General features: G+C 46.0%; 1 protein-coding gene across 1 annotated transcript in view; it reads left to right on the top strand.

Moving 5' to 3' along the window:
* The window catches only part of wtip (WT1 interacting protein), a 34,850-nt gene extending 14,009 nt beyond the window's left edge, over positions 1-20,841 (top strand). The window contains exons 2-8 of the mRNA XM_072595801.1: positions 10,178-10,279; positions 11,473-11,540; positions 14,164-14,226; positions 16,966-17,096; positions 17,930-17,981; positions 18,441-18,509; positions 18,712-20,841. Of these exons, the coding sequence (XP_072451902.1) occupies positions 10,178-10,279; positions 11,473-11,540; positions 14,164-14,226; positions 16,966-17,096; positions 17,930-17,981; positions 18,441-18,509; positions 18,712-18,864 (638 nt within the window). The 3' untranslated portion in view covers positions 18,865-20,841. The remainder of the gene's footprint in view (positions 1-10,177; positions 10,280-11,472; positions 11,541-14,163; positions 14,227-16,965; positions 17,097-17,929; positions 17,982-18,440; positions 18,510-18,711) is intronic.
* Positions 20,842-22,850: the final 2,009 nt, after the last annotated feature.

The following is a 22,850-nucleotide window of genomic DNA, read 5'->3' on the forward strand; positions in this document are numbered from 1 at the left end:
AAGGCAACTTGCCCCCACCTTCTCAAGGGGCACCTAGGGACAGGCAATGAATTCTGGCCCAGCCAGCAATGCTGTATCGCCCATCATACCCTCGGGGCATACTCAAGTAACAGCCAATGAGATGCTTTTGAAGTGTAGTTCCTGCTGTAATGTGGGACAAATGGCAGTCAATGTGCACACACTATTCAGCCCCTCGGGTCTTGATACCATTCTGGATCATCTATCTGACTCTATCTATGCCTCTCATTATCTTGTATACCTCAATTAGGTCCCCTCTCCTCCTCCTTTTCTCCAATGAAAAAAGTCCGAGCTCAGTCAACCTCTCTTCATAAGATAAGCCCTCCAGTCCAGGCAGCATCCTGGTAAACTTCCTCTGAACCCTCTCCAAAGCATCCACATCTTTCTTATAATAGGGCGACCAGAACTGGACGCAGTATTCCAAGCATCTCATCGGCTGTTACTTGAGTATGTCCTGAGGGTGTGATGGGCGATACAGAAATGCCAGTCTTCAATCTGTTTTGTTGGTGATGAAATGTCAAGCAGGACACCCCTACAGAGCATTGTGAGATTTCCTCCTTTTGCAGTGTGTCGATTTCATTCTCATCCCGCTGCTTTCTGGGTGGGAATTCTGAATTTTTGCTTAACTGGGAACTTTGCTGTCCTCCTCTGCTGTTTTAATTTGCTGTTTATCTTCCTGTTTTGTGAAGTTGCCTTTGAAGATTTGGAGTTTGTGTTAAATGTTGAGATTTTCCTGTATGTTTGAAAGTGAGGACAGAGAAGCAGCTGGAGGTAACGTGTCTGATTGCCTGTGTCTGAGGTGAACTCTGAAGAGTTCCTTTTCTTGGATCCTTTGTTGAGTAAACAAAGAAACTGTCTAAAAAGACACCAGTGTCTGGTCAACCATTCTGAGCACCAGACCTGATATGGGAGAGGGTGGAATGCTACCAGTGATGTGTCACTTCTATTGTTGCGGAGACTGGAGAAGCTGGATTTATTGTTGACAGCAGAAGTGATTTAATAACTGTTTACAAAATTATGAACGGTTCCACTAGAGTCAAAAAGGAGCAGCCTGATATGGTGTTTGCGACCAGAGGAGACCGATCTTGGTGCAGAGAAACCTGGGAGGAAATGAGAAGGTTTTTTTTTGATGGAGGTGATGCTGCACTGCAGGGCAGTGGAAGCAGGTTCAATAATCATTTGACGTGTTATTATTGAACTCCTGTTATGGACCAGATCAGACCCCCTCAAATATTTTAAGATGGTAGACTAGACTCTAACTTTTTCTTATTTGAAAGGCAAATGTAAAGTATTTCAGCTGCAATATGCCTGCTCAAAAGATTCGCAGTTAAACAAAACGCAGTTTATTTAAACACCGTACAGGTAGTTCTCGAATAACGTGCATTCCGGCAGCACCATTTGGCCGTAATGTGCTGAGGAATTAAGGAACGGTATTTTCAAGAACACTAACCCCTGTTCCCAACTGCTCAATTCCAGTGGTGATCATTTTGTGCACTTTGTCCTGCGCATGCACATGCACTGATGTCATCTGCTGACGGAGCAGCTTTCTGAGAAAGATCCATTGGGCAGCTTCCTGTGATAGGCACACTACTCCTCGATTATCCCTTATTTTGCAAAACATGGAGGGGAATAGTGACAAGAAGCGTCCTGGTGATTAAAATTGCAGGTGGTGAACACAAAAGAGAGGCTATGACACTGGAAGAGAAGCTTGATGTTATAAAGCATTTGGAGTCTGAGGAGAGAATGGTGGGTGGTACAGTGGTTAGCACTGCTGCCTCACAGCGCCAGAGACCCAGGTTCAATTCCCGCCTCAGGCGACTGACTGTGTAGAGTTTGCACGTTCTCCCCGTGTCTGTGTGGGTTTCCTCCCATTGTCCAAAAATGTGCAGGTTAGGTGAATTGGCCATGCTAAATTGCCCGTAGTGTTAGGTGAAGGGGTAAATGTAGGGAAATGGGTCTGGGTGGGTTGCACTTCGGCGGGTCAGTGTGGACATGTTGGGCCAAAGGGCCTGTTTCCAATCTAATCTAATAAGTGAGCTATATCACATAACAGGAATGAGGGAGTCTACCTCACGCACCATGATAACCCTCTGTCCCTACATTAACAATATTTTTTAAATGTATTGTGTTAAATTTACTTTTGTTTCATTGATAAATATGATTTATACCTTCATTCAGGCTGTGCTATACCTTGTGTTAGATTTTTGAGTGATTTTTGAGCGATCGTGAGTGATATTTGGTCTGCCCCTAACCCCACTTTTCTCATTGGCCCATTATTTCTATGAAGTGAGATTTCGTTAGAATGCAACAACGGTGTTATAGGAGAACTACCTGTAGTTGAGATAGAACCAAAGGAAAAAGAATTTAAAATAACTTTAATTGGAAAACTTAACAGGATAGTAGGTACAGTAACCATTACTAATGAACTGTTCCAATATAGTAACTTCCCATAAACACACCCCTTGTCAGAAAGGAAAATTTAGACACAGATTCTCATATGCAGCTCTCCAGTCTAGGTGACATCCTCAGTGCTTGGGAACCTCCTGTGAAGCGCTTCTGTGATCTTTCCTCCAGCATTTATAGTGGTTTGTATCTGCCGCTTCCGGTTGTCAGTTCCAGCTGTCCGCTGCAGTGGCCGGTATATTGGGTCCAGGTCGATGTGTTTGTTGATAGAATCTGTGGATGAGATTCATCCACTCATCACTCACCCACAGATTCAATCAATAAGCACATCGACCTGGACCCAATATACCGGCCACTGCAGCGGACAGCTGGAACTGACAACCGGAAGCGGCAGATACAAACCACTACAAATGCCGGAGGAAAGATCACAGAAGCACTTCACAGGAGGCTCCCAAGCACTGAGGATGTCACCTAGACTGGGGATGAAACGTCTGCAACACAAATTCCCAGCTCGGCGAACAGAACCACAACAACGAGCACCCGAGCTACAAATCTTCTCACAGACTTTGAGCAGTTCTCCAGTCCAGGAGGGAACACCATCAAGAAGATTCAGAGAGACATTCACTGAAGCTTCCAAATTTTCGTACGACTCCCCATATCTTTTGCTGTAAATGAAAAAATCAAAACCCAGAAATCTAGATCTGCGAGTGCTGGCCACACCCACTCAGGCTGTTTTAAAACATCCAAGAGATCTTCAGTAGCCAGCTCAGCACCTCTGCCTTACAACCTCTCCTCCAAAAATAACCTCTTGGGGACGTGTGAGTACGTTGGCCCTCCCAATTCATTTAAAAAAGGTAGATACTTGAAGGTTGAGTGGAAAAGAGTGGGAATAATTTGGTAGAGCCAGTACAGACGTGATGGGTGGAATGGCCTCCTGCTGTGCTGTATCATTCCATAATTAAAGGGAACTGTATTTAAAACTGTTGATGACGTTTCAGGAGGCTGAGTTGCCTGGGTTGACATTTCCTGTTGGGATACAGCATTCCAATGGGAAGGGGTGTGCCTCTAGCTGTGGACAAGCACTGAGGCATGCAGCCAGGAGGTAAAGAGGTGTCACTGGCCATGGAGCACGTACCCAGTATTGTGTTGTCCAACCCTGGCCTTCCCATGGGTAAGTTGGCTCAGACTGTTAGTTTTCCCCATTATGTGTGAGGGAGGGGGAGAGGGGGATTCATAAGCGTAGCTGCAAACGTAGTTCCCAAAGTTGAGAAGGTGGGGGTGAGCTGCTTCCTGAAACCACTGCAGTCCATGTGCTGTGGATAGGCCAACAATACGCTTAGGGAGGGAATTTCAGGATTCTGACTCAAGTCAGGATGGTGAGTGGCTCGGAGAGGAACATGCAGATGGTGGTGTTCCCAAGTTCTGGATGGAAGTCACTATGTGCTTGGAAGATGTTGGCTTTCCATGTGTGGGATTGTGAATGTGGTTGATTTTTGCAAAGTTAAATTTCATGATAGTTTGTGAAACTGCAAGATGGGAAGTTGTCGATTATCCCTCTGCGTCTGTAGGAGGGATATTGACCCCACGCTGTGGCTGACCCTTTTGTAAAAGGGGTAATCGCCTCTGAATGTTCTTGCTTCGAACCACGGCAGTAATTGTACAGTAGACCATGCCAGGCTCCACCTTGACCCCAGGGAAATGTGGCCTCCAACTAACAACTCTTTGATTACGAGAAAGATTCTGACAGTGGTAAGGCGAAGGCTACACTCTGTGAGGTTTCTGTGTGATGGTTTCCTCACTGTACTGTACCACAACTGATTTCAGCTCTCACCTTTCAGAGTCCCTTATCATCTCTGCAGGGAACTCTCTGCTGGGAATGTTAGAGAGCAGACACTGGTCACAGCACAGTGAGAACAGTCTAACAAAGTCACAGTAAAAACCATTGGCTCCCTTCCACTCTGTTACAGGTCAACATCAGGATTCTCAGTATAATTCCCTCCCCATTCCCTTTGCCATACAGACACCTGTACATGTGCTAGGAATGGTCTCCAAATCTGTCCCCATTCTTAGTCTGTTTTCTGAGGAAGAAAGTTGAGTCAGAATCTCACTTCAGAGATTGGGTGCAAGATCCAGCCCTGAGGGAGTGCCTCACTGTCGGAGGGTCAGCCCTGAGGGAGTGCCTCACTGTCGGAGGGTCAGCGCAGAGGGAGTGCCTCACTGTCGGAGGGTCAGCGCAGAGGGAGTGCCTCACTGTCGGAGGGTCAGCGCAGAGGGAGTGCCTCACTGTCGGAGGGTCAGCGCTGAGGGAGTGCCTCACTGTCAGAGGGTCAGCGCTGAGGGAGTTAATGAAGATTCTAACTGATAAATTAAAAGTCACAGTTTGCAGCACCTGCTGTGAGGGGGAAATGAAGTGGCTCTCCTCAGGCTTGTGATGCTTTTTGCTGCAGAATGGAGCTCCTTCCCCTCCAGACCTCCGATGGATCGTCCCCTGAATGGTCACCTACACAAGCTGCTCACCTACCTGGGAGCCAATCATATTGATGTTGGCAGACAGGAGGCATTTAACAGACCAATCATTTCACAGAACAATCAGCTACCTGTAGCTGGCCAAGTTTCCATTTGTACATAGCCTGCTATCTCCAGCCCTGCCAGTACTCCAGCTTTACCGACTGCTTGTACCTGTGTATATCTTTTCTGTGAATCATGAGCTATTTCTTAAATGTCTGCTGCTGTTCCTCAACTGTCTTTCCTGCTAAACTCCTTCACCAGTCCACTCCAACCTCCTTTGCCCTCATTTCTTTGCAATTGTTCTTATTTAAGTTTAACACAGTCGTTTCCAACCCAGATTTCTCTCTCTCAAACGGAATGCTGAATTCTCCCACTTTGTGGTCACTGTTTCCCACAGGATCCTTTTCTCTGAGATCATTTGTTAAACCTGTCTCGTTGCAGATCAGCAGATCCAAAATAGCCTGATCCCTGACTGGATCAATAACCAATTGTTCTACAAATCTGTCCTGAAGACAATGTAATTTCTTCATTTGATTTTATAAACATTTGCAACTTTAATTTTCCTAAGCTACATGAAATTAAAAGTTGTCCATGATGAATGTGATACCTTTATTCTCAGTTCCACCATATAGCTACCATGAAAGCCCATTGATTACACCCATCAGCGTCATCCTGCCCTTGTTATTACCTCCACCCATCTAGATCAGAAGATATAGAATCTAAATGACTGTTCAGTTAGTTATTTTCAGTTTGAGATTGATACCTTTCAGTTGTATGTGGGTATAAAAGCAGTACAGGTGATCAGCCATAGAACATAGAACATTACAGCACAGTACAGGCCCTTCGGCCCTCGATGTTGCGCCGACCTGTCATACCAATCTGAAGCTCATCTAACCTACACTATTCCATATACGTCCATATGCTTGTCCAATGACGACTTAAATGTACTTAAAGTTGGTGATCTACGACCATTGCAGGCAAAGAATTCCATACCCTTAGTACTCTCTGAGTATAGAAACTACCTCTGATGTCTGTCCTATATCTATCTCCCCTCAGTTTAAAGCTATGCCCCCTCGTGCTCGCTGTCCCCATACTTGGAAAAAGGCTCTCCCTGTCCACCCTATCTAACCCTCTGATTATCTTGTATGTCTCTATTAAATCACCTCTCAACCTTCTTCTCTCCAATGAAAACAGCCTCAAGTCCCTCAGCCTTTCCTCGTAAGACCTTCCCTCCATACCAAGCAACATCCTAGTAAATCTCCTCTGCACCCTTTCCAAAGCTTCCACATCCTTCTTATAATGCGGTGACCAGAACTGTACACAATACTCCAAGTGCGGCCACACCAGAGTTTTGTACAGCTGTAGCATAACCTCCTGGTTCCGGAACTCGATCCATCTATTAATAAAAGCTAAAACACTGTATGCCTTCTTAACAACCCTGTCCACCTGGGTAGCAACTTTCAAGGATCTGTGTACATGAACACCAAGATCTCTCTGCTCATCTAGACCATCAAGAATCTTACCATTAGCCCAGTACTTTGCATTCCGATTACTCCAACCAAAGTGAATCACCTCACACTTGTCCGCATTTGCCACCTCTGCAGCTTATCTATGTCTCTCTGTAACCTACAACATCCTTCGTCACTGTCCACAATTCCACCGACCTGAGTGTCGTCTGCAAATTTACTAACCCACCCTTCTACGCCCTCATCCAGGTCGTTTATAAAAATGAAGAACAGCAGTGGACCCAACACTGACCCTTGCGGTACACCACTAGTAACTGGACTCCAGGATGAACATTTCCCATCAACCAACATCCTCTGTCTTCTTTCAGCGAGCCAATTACTGATCCAAACTGCTATATCTCCCACAATCCCATTCCTCCACATTTTGTACAATAGCCTACTGTGGGAAACCTTATCGAACACTTTGCTGAGATTCATATACACCACATCAGTTTACTCTCATCTACCTCTTTGGTCACCTTTTCAAAGAACTCAATAAGGTTTGTGAGGCACAACCTACCCTTCACAAAACCGTACTGACTATCACTAATCAAATTATTCTTTTCTAGATGATTATAAATCCTATCTCTTATAACCTTTTCCAACACTTTACCAACAACTGAAGTGAGACTCACTGGTCTATAATTACCAGGATTGTCTCTACTCCCCTTCTTGAACAGGGGAACCACATTTGCTATCCTCCAGTCTTCAGGCACTATTCCTGTAGACAATGATGATTTGAAGATCGATGTCAAAGGCTTGGCAATCTCTTCCCTTGCTTCCCAGAGGATCCTAGGATAAATCCCATCCGTCCCAGGGGACTTATCTATTTTCACACTCTGCAGGATTTCTAATACCTCCTCCTTGTGAACCTCAATCCCACCGAGTCTAGTATCCTGTATCTCAGTAATCTCCTTAACAATATTGTCATTTTCTAGAGTGAATACTGTTGAAAACTATTCATTTAGTGCTTCCTCTATCTCCTCTGACTCCACACACACAACCTCCCACTACTATCCTTGATTGGCCCTAATCTTACTCTCGTCATTCTTTTATTCCTTAAATACCTATAAAAAGCCTTAGGGTTTACCCTGATCCTATCCACCAACAACTTCTCATGTCTCCTCCTGACTCTTCTGAGTTCTCTCTTTAGGTCTTTCCTGGCTACCTTGTAACCCTCAACCGCCCTAACTGAGCCTTCACATCTCACCCTAACATAAGCCTTCTTCTTCCTCCAGAGATTCCACTTTGTAACCCTCGGCTCCCGCGCCCTACAGCTTCCTCCCTGCCTGACAGGTACATACTTATTCAGGACACATAGGAGCTTTTCCTTGAATAAGCTCCACATTTCTAATGTGCCCATCCCCTGCAGTTTCCTTCCCCATCCTATGCTTCCTAAAACTTGCCTAATTGCATCGTAATTGCCTTTCCCTCAGCTGTAACTCTTGCCCAGTGGTATATACTTATCCTTTTCTATCACTAGTGTAAACGTAACAGAATTGTGATCGCTATTACCAAAGTGCTCACCTACTTCCAAGTCTAACACCTGGCCAGGCTCGTTACCCAGTACCAAATCTAATGTGGCTTCGCCCCTTGTAGGCCTGTCTACATACTGTGTCAGGAAGCCCTCCTGCACACACTGGACAAAAACTGACCCATCTATAGTACTCGTACTATAGTGTTCCCAGTCAATATTTGGAAAGTTGAAGTCCCCCATGACAATTACCATGTCTGTCTCACTCCTGTCAAGAATCATCTTTGCTATCCTTTCCTCTACATCTCTGGAACTATTCGGAGGCCTATAGAAAACTTCCAACAGGGTGACCTCTCCTTTCCTGTTTCTAACCTCAGCCCATACCACCTCAGTTGACAAGTCCCCAAACATTCTTTCTGCAACTGTAATACTGTCCTTGACCAACAATGCCACACCTCCCCCTCTTTTACCATCTTCTTTGTTCTTACTGAAACATCTAAATCCTGGAAGTTGCAACAACCATTCCTGTCTCTGCTCTATCCATGTCTCCGAAATGGCCACAACATCGAAGTCCCAGGTACCAACTCAAGCTGCAAATTCACTCACCTTATTCCGGATGCTCCTGGCGTTGAAGTAGACACACTTCAAACCAACTTCTTGCTTACCGGGGCCATCTTGCGTCCCTGAAACTTGATTTTGGACCTCCCTACTCTCAACCTTTTCTATACTTGAACTACAATTTTGGTTCCCATCCCCCTGCTGGATTAGTTTAAACCCACCCCAATAGCCTTAGCGAATTCCCCCCCCCCCAGGATATTGGTACTCCTCTGGTTCAGATGATGACCATCCTGCTTGTTGAGGTCCCACCTAGAAAGAGCCCCAATTATCCAAGAATCCAAAACCCTCCATTCCTGCACCATCCCTGTAGCCACGTGTTCAACTCCTCTCTCTCCCTATTCCTCACATCGCTAGCACGTGGCACGGGCAACAAACCAGAGACAACAACTCTAAACTCTCAGCTTCCATCCTAGCTCTCTGAATTTCTGCCTTAAATCCCCAAGTCTCTTTCTACCTATGTCGTTGGTGCCAATGTGGACCATGACTTGGGGCTGCTCCCCCTCCCCCTTAAGGATCCCAAAAACATGATCAGAGACATCACGAACCCTGGCACCTGGGAGGCAACACACCAACTGTGAGTCTCTCTCATCCTCACAGAACGTCCTATCTGTCCCCCTAACTATGGAATCCCCAGTGACTAATGCTCTGCTCCTCTTACCCCTTCCCCCCTGAGCAGCAGGGACAGACTCTGTGCCAGAGCCCTTTGCCCCACTGCTTTCCCCTGGTAAGTTGTCCCCCCCCCAACAGTATCCAAAATGCTATACTTATTGTTGAGGGGAATGGCCACAGGGGATCCCTGCACTGCCTGCTGGTTCCCTTTCCGTCCTCTGACTGTAACCCATCTGCCTTTTTCTTGTACCTGAGGAGTGACTACCTCCCTGTAACTCCTCTCAATAACCCCCTCTGCCTCCCAAATGATCCGAAGTTCATCCAGCTCCAGCTCCAGTTCCCTCACGCGGTTTTCGAGGAGCTGGAGTTGGGTGTACTTCCTGCAGGTGTAGTCAGCAGGGACACTAGTGGTGACCCTTACCTCCCACATTCTGCAGGAGGAACATTCCACTGCCCTCCCCTCCATTCCCATGATTCTAAATTCCCAAAGAGACTGATGAAAAAATAAGGAATAAAAATAAATACCTTACCAATCTGGCGCACAGGTCCTTTTTATTTGGTTAGAGGAGGAGGAGGATGGGTGGGAGGCACTACCCGAGTAGTGTTTCGGGTAACACAACCACACAAATATATGACTTCCCAGAAGTCCTTCGCTCTTCCCTCGCACCTCTCAGCAAATGGAGGCCCGACTCCCGAGGTACGTCCCTTTTAATGCGGGAAAATTCACCCTTCCCGGCAGCCCTCGCTTCACCACTCCTCACCTCGCCGCTCTGGCAAAATCATGAGTTCATTGAAAGCAGGAACAGGCTTGAGGGGCTGAATATCCTGCTCTTTATTATGATTGCAGAGACCTGTTTACCTTGACTGGCCAGGTATGCCATTCAAGCCTATAACCATACAGCGATCTAACCAAGTCTTGCAGCGTTTCTATTGGGAGTGATTTGTGGTTGTGAAATGTAAGCAGCTCCTTGATTGAAGAAGTTAGATGAATTCTTGCTGAAGTGGAGACAGTGTGTGTTTATGGTTTTGTTTTCTTCCTCAGGGATGTGTGTGAAATGCAGGAAAGGAGTCTATGGAGCCAGCCAGGCCTGTCAAGCCATGGGCAACCTCTACCACACAAACTGTTTCATCTGCTGTTCCTGTGGTGAGTACGCTGCCTTGTCACGGTCCCCGTTCATTGCTTTGAGCCTGTGGGACTCTCTCTCTCTCTCTCTCTCTCTCTCTCTCTTCCGTTGCTCCCTTCTACAAAACACTGGGGAGATTCCATCTGGAGGTCAGTGTGCAGTCGCAGATCCACCAGGACTTTCTGAGGAGTCCAGGTATTAGATTGAGAGATTACGGTTGGCTCAGTGGTTAGCACTGCTGCCTCTCAGCACCAGAGACCCGGGTTCAATTCCAACCTCGGGCGTCTGTGTGGAGTCTGCACATTCTCCCTTGTGTCTGTGTGGGGTTTCCTCTGTCTGCTCCAGTTGCCTCTCTCAATCACAAAGATGTGCAAGTTTAGGTGGATTGGCCATGGGAAATTGCCCATTGTGTCTTGGGATGTGCAGGCTAGGTGGATTAGTCATGGGAAATGCAGGGTTACAGGGATAGAGTATGGGGGGTGATTCTGAGTGGGATGCGCTTTGGAGGGTCAGTATAGACTCAATGGGCTGAATGGCTTGCTTCGACACTATAGAGATTCTGATTCTATACTTAAGCCATGGAACATACAAGTCAAAGGGGAGGTTTGACTACAGTTTTTAGAATTTCAAAAGAGTTGATAAAGAGAAGTGTTTGTGTCTGTGGGTTGGAGCAGTCTCAGGTTGGTGAAAGTGAGAGTCTGGCTATTCAGAAAACTCTGGCTTCAAGGATCTGAGTATTCAGCAGCAAAGGTGTCCTGGCTAAGCCTGGCAGCTGCAAACCTGATGCCTGTAAACATAGAATTCACAGCATAGAACGTATCCTTCAATTCCTATCCACCTCCAAAGTTAAAAATCACACACATCCACCTCCACAACATCCAAACTATTCACAGCAAACTCTCCCTGTGGGGGCAGGCTCCTGGCTGGATTTATTGACAACCGCTGCCCTCTGCTGGAATGTATGGGTCAGGACAAGCAGAGGCTAAGCATCGATTCCTCAACACAGTGCAATATCCCAAACACTGCAGGCTGTCCTGGGGAAGGGCTGTTTTGTGGATGTTGCCAGACGCTATGGGAAGGAATAAAAACAGATGGCCAGACAGGTTGGATGGATCAGCTGATCATTTTCTTGTAACATGATTCTCAGCTGATCAATCTTATGGTATCACAGTAAATTGTCCCACTTTGTATAATGCTGATCTTTTTCTGACAGGGAGACGGTTACGAGGGAAAGCTTTCTATAATGTGAATGGCAAGGTGTATTGTGAGGAAGACTTTTTGGTGAGTTTATTATCTACACTGACCTCAGTGACTGTGTGAAAACTGCAGTTCCAGGATCCTGAGGGACCAATCCAGTCCAGTGATCCCCGATTCTGATCTGGGGCCTGTGTTGGAGAGAATTCCTGTATGTTTAGCTCTTGGGTTACCCTTTGGGTATCAAACTCTGAGAATGAACTCTCTATACCCCATTCAGCATTACTGTCCTAGGAGACCTCTCCCCTGACCCTGCATGGATTTGGTTGTTTTGTCATTTTTTTGTGTTTTTCCCTCCATCTCCCTGGCTGCCTTGCTCCCCTCCTTTAAGGCATTCCTTAAAACCTACATCTGAGCAGCCGAATGGTCCCTTCCTCTTACATGACTCAATGGATAATGCCCTGATTGAAGGGCTTTTGTCCGAAATGTCAATTTTCCTGCTCCTCGGATGCTGCCTGACCTGCTGTGCTTTTCCAGCACCACACTGATCTAGACTCTTGATTTCCAGCATCTGCAGTCCTCACTTTTGCCTCAATGGATAATGCTCCTGGCACATGTTTTGTCAACCTGTCAGCTTTAACGTGTTCAGCATCATAAAGCAGTGAATGTTTATTGATTCTAGTTAAATGTCCTTTAATACTAATTAATGGAATATGCCTGAAGACATCAGCATGAAACACAGAACCCGTTCCTCTCCCTCTCTGGGCCCTGTTTGTAGGAGATCAGTCCATACATATCAATAATCAAAATCTCACTGAGTGAGACTGGCCCTCACTATCATTGACATTTGGGATGAAATCCCAAGCCTGTGATTCTGATGTTTGTTTCAGTGGTCTCAGCAAATCCTAATCAGTAACTGTTGGGTCACTGGATCTCATGCATCAAGTCTCTTTTTGAAAGGGGTTTGCTCCATTTGGTTGAGAGATACACAGTCTAATCACTCAGTAAATATCTCCTCATTACCTTGTTGGATTTCTTCATTACTGTCTTGTCTTTATGCTCCTGACTTCTAGATTCTTCCACAAGTTGAAACATTCTCTATTAACCCTCTCCAACTCACTCAAATTCTTAAATACTTTCAATCAGTGCAAAGAAAAAGGCCCAAACTGTTTAATTTTCCCCAATAACCTTAATCTCTCGGGTCTAATACCATCACTTTAAATCATTTTTTTCCTAAGCTTTTATATCCTTTTCAAACTATAGTCAAACAAAGTTCTACTAAATCTTTAGAAAATGGTATTTAAGATTAAGTTGGAGTATTGTGAGCAGTGCTGGAAAACCACACTGTAGGTATAAGGCGCAGGCCTTGGAGAAGGTGCAGTGGAGATTTACTGCAATGGTGCAGGGCTCAGGCACTGCAGGAGCTATAGTGGCTACAGCAGTCCATTGGTGGTTAGGAATGCTGCAGCAAATTACCCCCCTCCTGACTCCGCAAAGCCTGTCCACCATCTACAAGGCACAAGTCAGGAATGTGATGGATGGATGCAGCTACATCTACAGGATGCACTGAGGTTCACTAAGGCTCCTTTGACAGGAACTTCCAGACCCACGCTCACTTCCATCCTGAAGGACAGGGCAGCAGATACATGGGAATACCACCCCCTGCAGGTTTCCCCTCCAATCCACTCATCATCCTGACTTGGACATATATCGTTGTTCCTTCAGTGCCTCTGGGTCAACATCCTAGAACTCCCTCCCTAAGGGCATTGTGTGGGTCTCCCCACAGCACGTGGACTGCAGCAATTCAAGAAGGCAGCTCACCCCCACCTTCTCAAGGGGCAACTAGGGACGGGCAATAAATGCTGGACCCAGGCAGTGACACCCATATCCCACAAGTGAATACAAAAAATGTTTTTGTGCTCACATTACACCTTCCTCATTGAGAAAGCATTACATCGACTGTCAATCCTTGCTGCTTTCACCATGACAACTATCTGACCAATCACAGACTACCTGCTGGTCTGAGGTTAACCAGCTAGTTCCGATTGGTAGTTAACTGTTCCTGCTGCATGGTCACTGATGAAATTCAGGAATGCTATAAATACACCTTGGAGAATGTGGGGGTTCGAGAGGATCAGGTAATCCCATAAGGAATAGGAACAGGAGTAGGCCCTGTAACCTGCTCCACTATTCAATAGGATTATGGCTGATCTAGCATTCCTTAAGCTCACATTCCTGCCCTTTCCCCATGATTCCCAAATTAATCAAGAATCTATCTCCACCTTAAACATATACATGGACACTGCACCCACAGCTCTCTGTGGCGGGGAGTTCTAAAGACACTTAACCCTCTGAGAGAAGCAATCCCTCATCTCATTCTGAAATTGGTTCCACTTTATCCTGGGGAACATGAGGATGATGTTGAGAGTATGTTGCTGGAAAAGCACAGGAAGTCAGGCAGCATCCAAGGAACAGGAACATCGACGTTTTGGGCAGGAGCCCTTCATCAGGAAGGACTGTCTGACCTGTGCTTTTCCAGCAACACACGCTCAACTCTGATCTCCAGCATCTGCAGACCTCCCTGTCTCCAACATGCGGATTTGTTTGAGGTTAGTATTGGGTGGATTGTGAATTCAGCTGATTGGTTGGTAATGGTCGTGCCTTTGTATTTATACATCAATGGTGCTGTAGAGAATCTTTGTTTTTCCAGTATTCGGGGTTCCAGCAGACAGCAGACAAGTGTTTCATGTGTGGACATCTGATCATGGAGATGGTGAGTAATCTGCTTCATGTATAAAGTAGTCAGCGTGTGTAATTGCATTACAGTGACTGTGCTCAGCACTGATTGGATCAGATCAGATTGGATTAGCTTTAAGTGTCTGTAACTGAATGCTATTTAACAGTATTCTTAACAGGACCAATGCACAAAAAAATGAATAATTGAGAATATTGAATGTTTTGGAAGGACAGACGAGGAGGAAAAGCTGGTGGAGTTGCGCTGATGAGGAATGGGACCAGTAGATGAGTAAGAGAGAATGTTCTTCCAATCTGACAGTGTGGACTCTGCTTGAGTGCAGCGAAGAAACAGCAGGGGGCAGCAGCAGACATTGGTTGGATTTATTGACAAGCCACTGGGTGGTAATGGTTGTCTTTGGGGCAGTGAATTAATCAGGAGATGAGAGAAACTTGTAGCAGGGGTAATACAGTTATTATGAGGGAGTTCAGTCTGCAAATAGACAGGCTAAATACTGAGCACTGAAGCTATGCAGGATGTTTTTCTGTAGTCTGTGAGGGATGGTTAGCTAGATCAGTACAGAAACATAGAAAATCCAAGCCAAGCCGACCAGGGGGCATGCTGTTTTAGATTTATCATCGTGCAATGAAAGGAGTTTGTTAACAATCTTGTAAAATAATTTTTTTTGGATTGAGCTTCCACAATGTGCTAGAATTTTGGATGTAGGTTTGCTCGCTGAGCTGGAAGGTTCATTTTCAGACATTTTGTCACTATACTCAGTAACATCTTCAGTGAGCCTCTGAACGAAGCACTGCTGATGATTCCTGCTTTCTGTTTATATGTTTGGGTTTCCTAGGGTTGGTGATGCCTTTCCTGTGGTGACATTGTTTCCTGTTCTTTTTCTCGGGGGGTGGTAAATGTATTTGTTGATAGAGTTCCAGTTGGAATGCCATGCTTCTAGGAATTCTCGTGCATGTCTCTGTTTGGCTTGTCCTGGGATGGATGTGTTGTCCCCCCAGTCAAGGTGGTGTCATTCCTCATCTGTATGTAAAGGTCCCATTTACCACCCTCTGAGAAAAAGAACAGGAAATGACACCACCGTAGGAAATGATGTCAGCATAAGAAATGACATCACCAACCCAAGGAAACCCAAACATATAAACAGAAAGCAGGAAACACCAACAGTGCTTCGTCCGGAGGCTCACTGAAGATGTTACTGAGTATAGTGACAAAACGTCTGAAAATGAACCTTCCAGTTCAGCGAGAAAATCTACATCCAGAACCTCAACATGAGTTACAAATCTCCTCAAAATTTGTTGTAGATTTTTGTTTGAAAGCGAAGTGGTTTATTCTGAAACAGTGGGACAGGTATAATGAATGTACATAGTGAGCAGTCTTTTTTAAAGAACTGTTGCAAATGTTACAACAACTTGGGTGTATGGGTGGGGAGTCATTTGGAGAGATGCGGGCTAGTTGCTGGCAAATGGAACTAGATTAATTTAGGATATCTACTCAGTATGTACGAGTTGGACCGAAGGGTCTGTCCGTGCTGTACATCTCTATGACTATACATTCCTGCAAGATGTCAAAACTCAATAAAGGACAACCATGGTGAACAGTGGAGGTTCAGGATTGTGTAACATTAACAGTGTATAAAGTTGCCAGGAATAGCAGCAATCCTGAGGATTGGGAAATTGTTTTAGTTTACAATAAAAGAGCACCAAGAAACTGATAAGGAACGGGAGAAAATGAATGCAATCTAGCAAAAGGCATAAAAATGGACTGCAAATACTTCTAAAAAGGAAATGATTAGCTAAAATGGGATGTGGGTCCATTGGAACTATTGTCAAGAGAATTTATAATGAAGCAAAGAGAAATGGCAAAGAAGTGAAATAATTACTTGGAGTCTGTTTCACTGAGGAAGCTAGCAGAAATCTCCCAGCTTCTAGATCCATGTGGTTCAGCAGAATGAGCTGGTGAAGGAAATGAGCATCAGGAGGATGTTTGTACTAAAGAAATTAACAAGGCTGCACGTTGATTTAAAAAAAAACATGAGGATTTAACATTTTACATGTCAGCGATTACCCTTCAAAATTTCAGAGATTCTGGTATGATTCCTGTGGATTAGAATGTCACTCCACTGTTTAAAAGAAAAGTGAGAGAGAAAACTGAGAAACTACAGACCTGTTACCTTCCATCAGTGGGAGGGAAAATGCTAGAATTTATTGTGAAGGATGGAATAATTAGACACATAAGTAGATAGAGACTTAAACAGAGAGTAGGAGGAGACCGGTTTTGTTGGAGTTGTCCTTTGGTGACACTCGTCAATAAAATGTAATGGATTAATTCCAACTCTGCTTATCGAATGGTGGCTTTTCATTCATCAGGTTTGAACTGATTCTGTAGTTAGACTCTCTCTCACTGACAGACACAGCAACACAGCATTGTCTGAATGCTGATGGGACTAAAATGGTTCAAATACACTGATAGTTTGCACATTCCCTTTGGTCTTCCCTTTGAGTGGAAATCTCTTCTAAAAGGTTGTCATTTGGAGCTTATGAGACTGAGAGAGTCTGGTTTTTATAACGTGCGTGTCTCGAGAGGTGAGGAGCTGGATGCGGGTCAGCCATGAGTGGATAGAGTGGGGAAGGGCCCCCGATAGGTAGGCCCTGCCTACGGGTGTGGTGGGGGAGAGAGGATGAATTGTACTGGGAGAGTTGTACTGTGCAGGAGTCTGTACCTGAGAGAATCTCTCTGACCTTCGGTGTTGCTGTCCAGATTTTACAGGCCCTTGGGAAATCCTACCACCCGGGCTGTTTCCGCTGTGTGGTCTGTAATGAGTGCCTGGATGGTGTCCCCTTCACTGTCGATGTGGACAACAACATTTACTGTGTCAAAGATTATCACACGTGAGTGATCAACTCGTTCTGTCTCTCCTCTTGGCTTCCAGAGCTGATTAAATTCCTGTCCCTCCATTACTGACCCTGCGGCCTGGGGAATCTGGATTGGACAGCCTCAGGGGAACCATTCAGGATTGTGAACCTTTCTATCACAACCCACTGATTATTCACGCAAGAACAGACTCAGTTTCTCCAGCAATGTTTATAATCCAGCTGTTTAACCTCATAAGGCTTGTTCCCTTTGTCTACAGCTGGTGATGTGCTGAGCAAAGGTCCCCATTCCCTGGCCCAGAGGTCAGCTTTGAAAAACAGCACAGACTGCTGGTGTGTGGCTCAAACTCTGATTCACTTTGACTGCATTTGTAGGAGGGATCAGTACAATGACTAGCTGCTTCTCCTCTTCAAACATCAACCTTATCTATGTGAGGCAGGGCCTTAGTTCAGCACTTTATAGAATAGACAGTGAGGTGCTCCCTCAGCATTGACCCTCTGACAGTGCGGCACTCCCTCAGCACTGACCCTCTGACAGTGCGGCACTCCCTCAGCACTGCACTGTTATGTCATTCTGAGACAGTGGGTTTTTGTTCCTGTAAATATTATTTTATCTGTAAATGAAATGGGAAGTGGATAACTCCAAGTGGTTCTAAGTTGACACAAATCCCTTGATCAGATTCTGTCCTGTTCTCTCCTGGGATGTTATTTTGTATATGACCAGTCTTCCTGACACCTTAATTAGACATCAGTCTGTAATTCATTGTGCAGTATTTCACTGTATAATTTGGTTCATTATTTTTCCTGTGTATTTGTGTCTAATTTGTGAGCAATCTTTTTTTCTGGTTCAGGGTTTTCGCACCTAAATGTGCATCCTGTGGCCACCCGATTCTGCCAGCCAAGGTACTGCCTGCAACCCATTCTCCCTCATTCCCTCCCCCCTCTGTGTGTCTCTGTTGTCCTCCTATTTCTTCACTGCGTCTGTCTGTCTGTCTCTCTCTCTCTCTCCCTTACCATTCCCTTACTCAGTGTCTTTCCCTCCCACTACATTCCATTTTTTAAATTCAGTAACTGTCTCTTTTTCCCTTCCTCCCTCATTTTCATCTCTTGTTTATGTGTGTCTGTCTGTCTCTCCCCTCCCCCTCCCCCTCCCCCTCCCCCTCCCTGTTGTTTGTGCACGTACACATATGTCCATCTCTCCCTCTGTCGCTCCCTCCTTTACACCCTATATTTTACAGTCATCGTGTTAGTGAAAGTTTTGAAGGAAAGTGAGGGGGGAGGGGTGCTGGTGGGGAATGGTGCTGTACTGTGCGGGGAGTGACAATGGCAGGATTTTCCTGACTGACTCTGACTGCATTTCAGGGTTCAGAGGAGACGATCCGCGTGGTGTCGATGGATAAGGATTATCACGTGGAATGCTATCACTGTGAGGTAAGCCCCTGAGCTGGGTTGGGCGCATTGGGACAACAACAGCTTTGGCCATTGGCTGGCCAGCTTCAATTAGCCACTCGGCAACAGGTCAATAGAACAGCCAATAGGAGGTGGGGGCAGTGGTTGCTGGGTGGAGGAGGTTGGGATGTTTTATTTGTGCTGACCTATGACCCTTGGTTAATTGCTTTGTTGTTATCCTCAGGACTGTCACCTGCAGCTCAATGATGAAGAGGGCCGTCGCTGTTACCCTCTGGAGGGGCATCTGTTGTGTCACAGCTGTCACATCCGACGCATCAACATTCCCCCGGCACCACATCCCCCCCCGAGTTACCAGCTTCACGTCACTGAGCTGTGACCACCAGAACCGGGACGTTCATGACCAGAGTGGGTGGAGAGATGGGGCATGTCTCTGCTCCTGTCCCCCAGGGACCTCAATCCAAGGAGGTTTCCTTTGGACGGGGAGGCAAGTGACCACCGTTACCGTTGGAAACCAATCTGCCGTCTGAATCCTTGGTGACCATGACAACCGGGGCTGTTTGTGGGAAAGTGAGGGAGGGGGTTGGAGGCAATAGCCTGACCGAGGAGAACTCTGACAAAACCTCAGCAAGCTAGGCCCTACCCTCCTGAGGTGCTATGACGACAGACAGACAGACAGACTGGACTTTACTCTGGGTAGGCCAGAGAGACAATCCCCATCTCGCACCACCTCCCACGCAACCGTGTACCTGAATTTCCAAGATGGCAGCTACACCTCGTATATGCCCAACACTAACCTGATTGGTTTGTTGATGGTCAGATGGTGCTGGCTCAGGATGTCCTCTCTTTGAGGGACCAAAGCTCGGTTGTTCCTCAGCAGGGAAAGGGCCTCACTGAGATACACTTCAGCACACAGGGTCATTCCTTGTCATGCTCATGGTTTTAGACTGAGCAGCCCTCTTTTGTGTTGCTGTTGAGACATCTCCATGCCCACAGCTTACTGGGTCATTCAGCACTTACTGACACACCTTCCACTTGCTATCATTAACCTCTACTGTACCAGTGAGCACACATACCAGTACATTGACTATGCAAAGTAATGCCACCATTTTATATAAAACTCCTGATTGATTGCAGTGTATAGCAGACCCGACTTTGAAATTTTTTTAGTTTTTTTAAGAAAAGTGTATGTTCTATTCCAGTTGGATAAGACAGTGCATTTGTTTTGTACTGATTATTCTGTAGACAAGGCGCCTTCCCCACAACACCTGTGTACAGTTTCAGATATTTCCAGAATGGTTTGTGCTGTTGGTATTTGCTCAGGTTCATGAGCATCATTTGGACATTGTACAGACTTGCCCCCTGCCTCACAATGGCAGCCAGACCCCACCCTTCCTAAAGGTAAGCAGGAAGGCCCCTCTGAACATGTGTCTTCGGTTATTGGTGTTTGTTGGATTTGGGAACTCAGCTCACTGGTTGGTTTGGCAGGCTGGGCTTGAATGATGATGGTTCCTCTTTGACTCAAAGTTCTTGAACAATGGCACTTTTGTGTCCATTTCGCTGCCTTCACCTTCCCTCTATTGCCTCCCTGCTCCATCTTATTTATTTTTCCCCATGGTCCTGTCCATTCCCTAGGCCTCTGCACTTGGCTGCCCTTCTGCTTCCAAGAGTGAGGCCTCTCTGCTTTCCCTGACTGGCCTCCCCCACAGCCAGACCTTTGGGCCTCCTGTTGGCTTTTGCCACCCCTTCATGAACAGACATGGTGCTCCCTTTCCATTTCCTTCTAACCAGACTACTAACACTATCGGATTAAAGTGTCGCTTTGTCGAGCTTGACTTGGCAGGAAGCATATGGGGCATCAAAGTCTGGATGGAATGTTCTAGCATTGGCCATGTCCCCTGAATGGTTGGCCCCGATTGGTCAGCTGATGTAGTTGACTTGGGAGTGGGGAGTTGGGGGTGACCCTTGCTGGGATCCCATGTAAAAGGTGCGAGAGCTGGGCTCTGCATCTTCCTGCAGCATCGAGATGGCGATGTCGGGGGTGGAATCGGTTAAGGTCATTGATCAGAAAGGAAGTGAAACTGGAGAGTTGCTTCCCCCCCCAACCCCAACCCCAACCCCAACCCCAACCCCAAAACCTTTCACATTCTGTCCTGTTATCTCCCCAAATCCTCTGTGGGGTGGAAAAAGTCTGTCTTTGATTTTGTTGAGGCAAAGAAAAGACGTGTAGATTTATTTATCTTAAAAAAAAGCCACATAATATCAACCCTAAATTATTAAACATGTAAATGTCAAAGGTCATTTAACCTTGGATATAATCTGCGTTTTTTTCAAATAAAACAAGTTTTGTAGTTAATATTGACAGTGTGGCTGTGTGTCTGCTTTGGACTAATGAAGTTTGTGCAGGTTGTAAGTTTGCGTGCTGAGCTGGAAGATTTATAAATTATAGAATCCCTACAATGTGGAAACAGGCCCTTCAGCCCAACAAGTCTACACTGACCATCTGAAGAGTATCCCACACAAACTATTCCCCATACCCTATTAATCTACACTTATCCCTCACTCATACATTCCTGAACACTGTGGGTAATTTAGCATAGCCAATTCACCTGACTGGCACAGCTTTGGACTGTGGGAGGAAACCCACGCAGACACGGGGAGAATGTGCAAACTCCACACAGACACCCGAGGCTGGAATCGAACCTGGGACCCTGGTGCTGTACTACTGAGCCACCTTGCTACCATGTTCTCAGATGTTTTGTCACCATTGTGAGTGACATCATCAGTGAAGCACTGGTGTACTGTCCCACTTTCTAATGTCTTGGTTTGTTGTGGGCGATATCACGTCTGGTTCTTTTTCTGAGAGGCTGGTAAATGGGATCCAAACCGATGTTTGTGTTGATGGAATTCCAGTTTGAATGCTAGAAACACTAATAATTGTGTAAAAGAATCTATGCTGTTGGTAGTTATGTGTTTGACAAGACAATGGTTTGTGCCATTGGGACCAGCTCAGCCCAACACTGAGCTGCTCCTGGTGTGGCTCAATCTGAGCGATCAGTCTCTGCTGCATTTACTGCACAGGAAGGACTGGGGGCTGGGAATGGGCTGAGAATGTGCAGCTTTCAATTCAGCTCCGTTTTCTCTCATCCCTGGGTCAGTGGGTTTATTTTTTTCTCACCTCTTTGAAGCAAGCAGCTCCGGAGGGCACAACAGTCAGTGCCCATCTCCTAGTGGTCAGCTGTCTTGGCTCTCTGGTGAAGAAGATTTTCCAGCAATTCTGCTCTGAGAGTGGAGAACCTCTGAATGACCTGGGAGTGAAGGTGAGAGGATTGCACACTGAGCAATTACAGCAGCAGCAGCCATCAGACATAGGAGGAGGCCATTCAATGAGATCACAGCTGAGCTGATCATCCACAACTCTATTTTCCTACATTCTCCTCAATTTGTGATTCCCTTCCTGATTAAAAATATCTATTGTAACCTTGAACGTACCCAATGAGCTAGCCTTGGCAGTGCTCTGGAGTAAAGAGCAGATTAAATAAACCATCCTTGCTCACATGGCCAAATGGTTTGGTGAGGTCACTGACGGTGATGGGACAGGTTCTTTACTCTAAGCCTGAGACAATCAAGTCAGGTGTAGACCTCCCAGTCTGACACCAGCACAGGGTTCAGAGAGACGTGCTCAGTCAGGATATGCAATCTGACCAGAACAACATGGACAGATCCCTCCACAATGTCCACAGGCAGATATTTGTTTCAGTTCCTGCAGGCTCCCTTGTTCTAGTACAGGGAATTGATCTTTGCATCAATCGATTTCCCCCAGGCCACTGACAGCCCCCCCCCCCCCACCTCCCTGCAGCAGGGACCAAGCAGTTACTGTAGGTATGTAGTTTCCTGTCTTTGATGAGCTCAGGTCATATCACATCAGCTCCAGAATTTGTTCATGATCTGCTAAACTGCCCCTGGTCCACACCACTCTTGTGTGGAAATACCCCCCCCCCCCCCCCCCCCAAGGAAGGGGGGGGGTTTGAGAAAGAGACAGGACAGGGGAGAGCTGGCAATGTCAGACATCACCTGTACATCTTTTGATGATGACACTGAAAGACAGAATGAAAATGGAGAAGTCTAAGGACAGATTCTTGGGTCAGTTATTGGTTGAGGGGAAAGACATGTGTAATTACTTGAGCTGTTTCACTGTTTGAAAGAGAAATATTAGGGAGCTGGACATTCATCTGTTGTGACCGATACAAAAACAGAGGCATTGAGTTCTACAGTTGGTTGCCCTATAATGCATGTTTCTTCAGCACAAGTTGGCTACAACGCGATTGAAGAATGTAGACCGTTATTGTGGAACATGAACTTTCT

Source organism: Chiloscyllium punctatum, chromosome 26, assembly GCF_047496795.1.
Source record: "Chiloscyllium punctatum isolate Juve2018m chromosome 26, sChiPun1.3, whole genome shotgun sequence".
Lineage (NCBI taxonomy): Eukaryota > Metazoa > Chordata > Chondrichthyes > Orectolobiformes > Hemiscylliidae > Chiloscyllium > Chiloscyllium punctatum.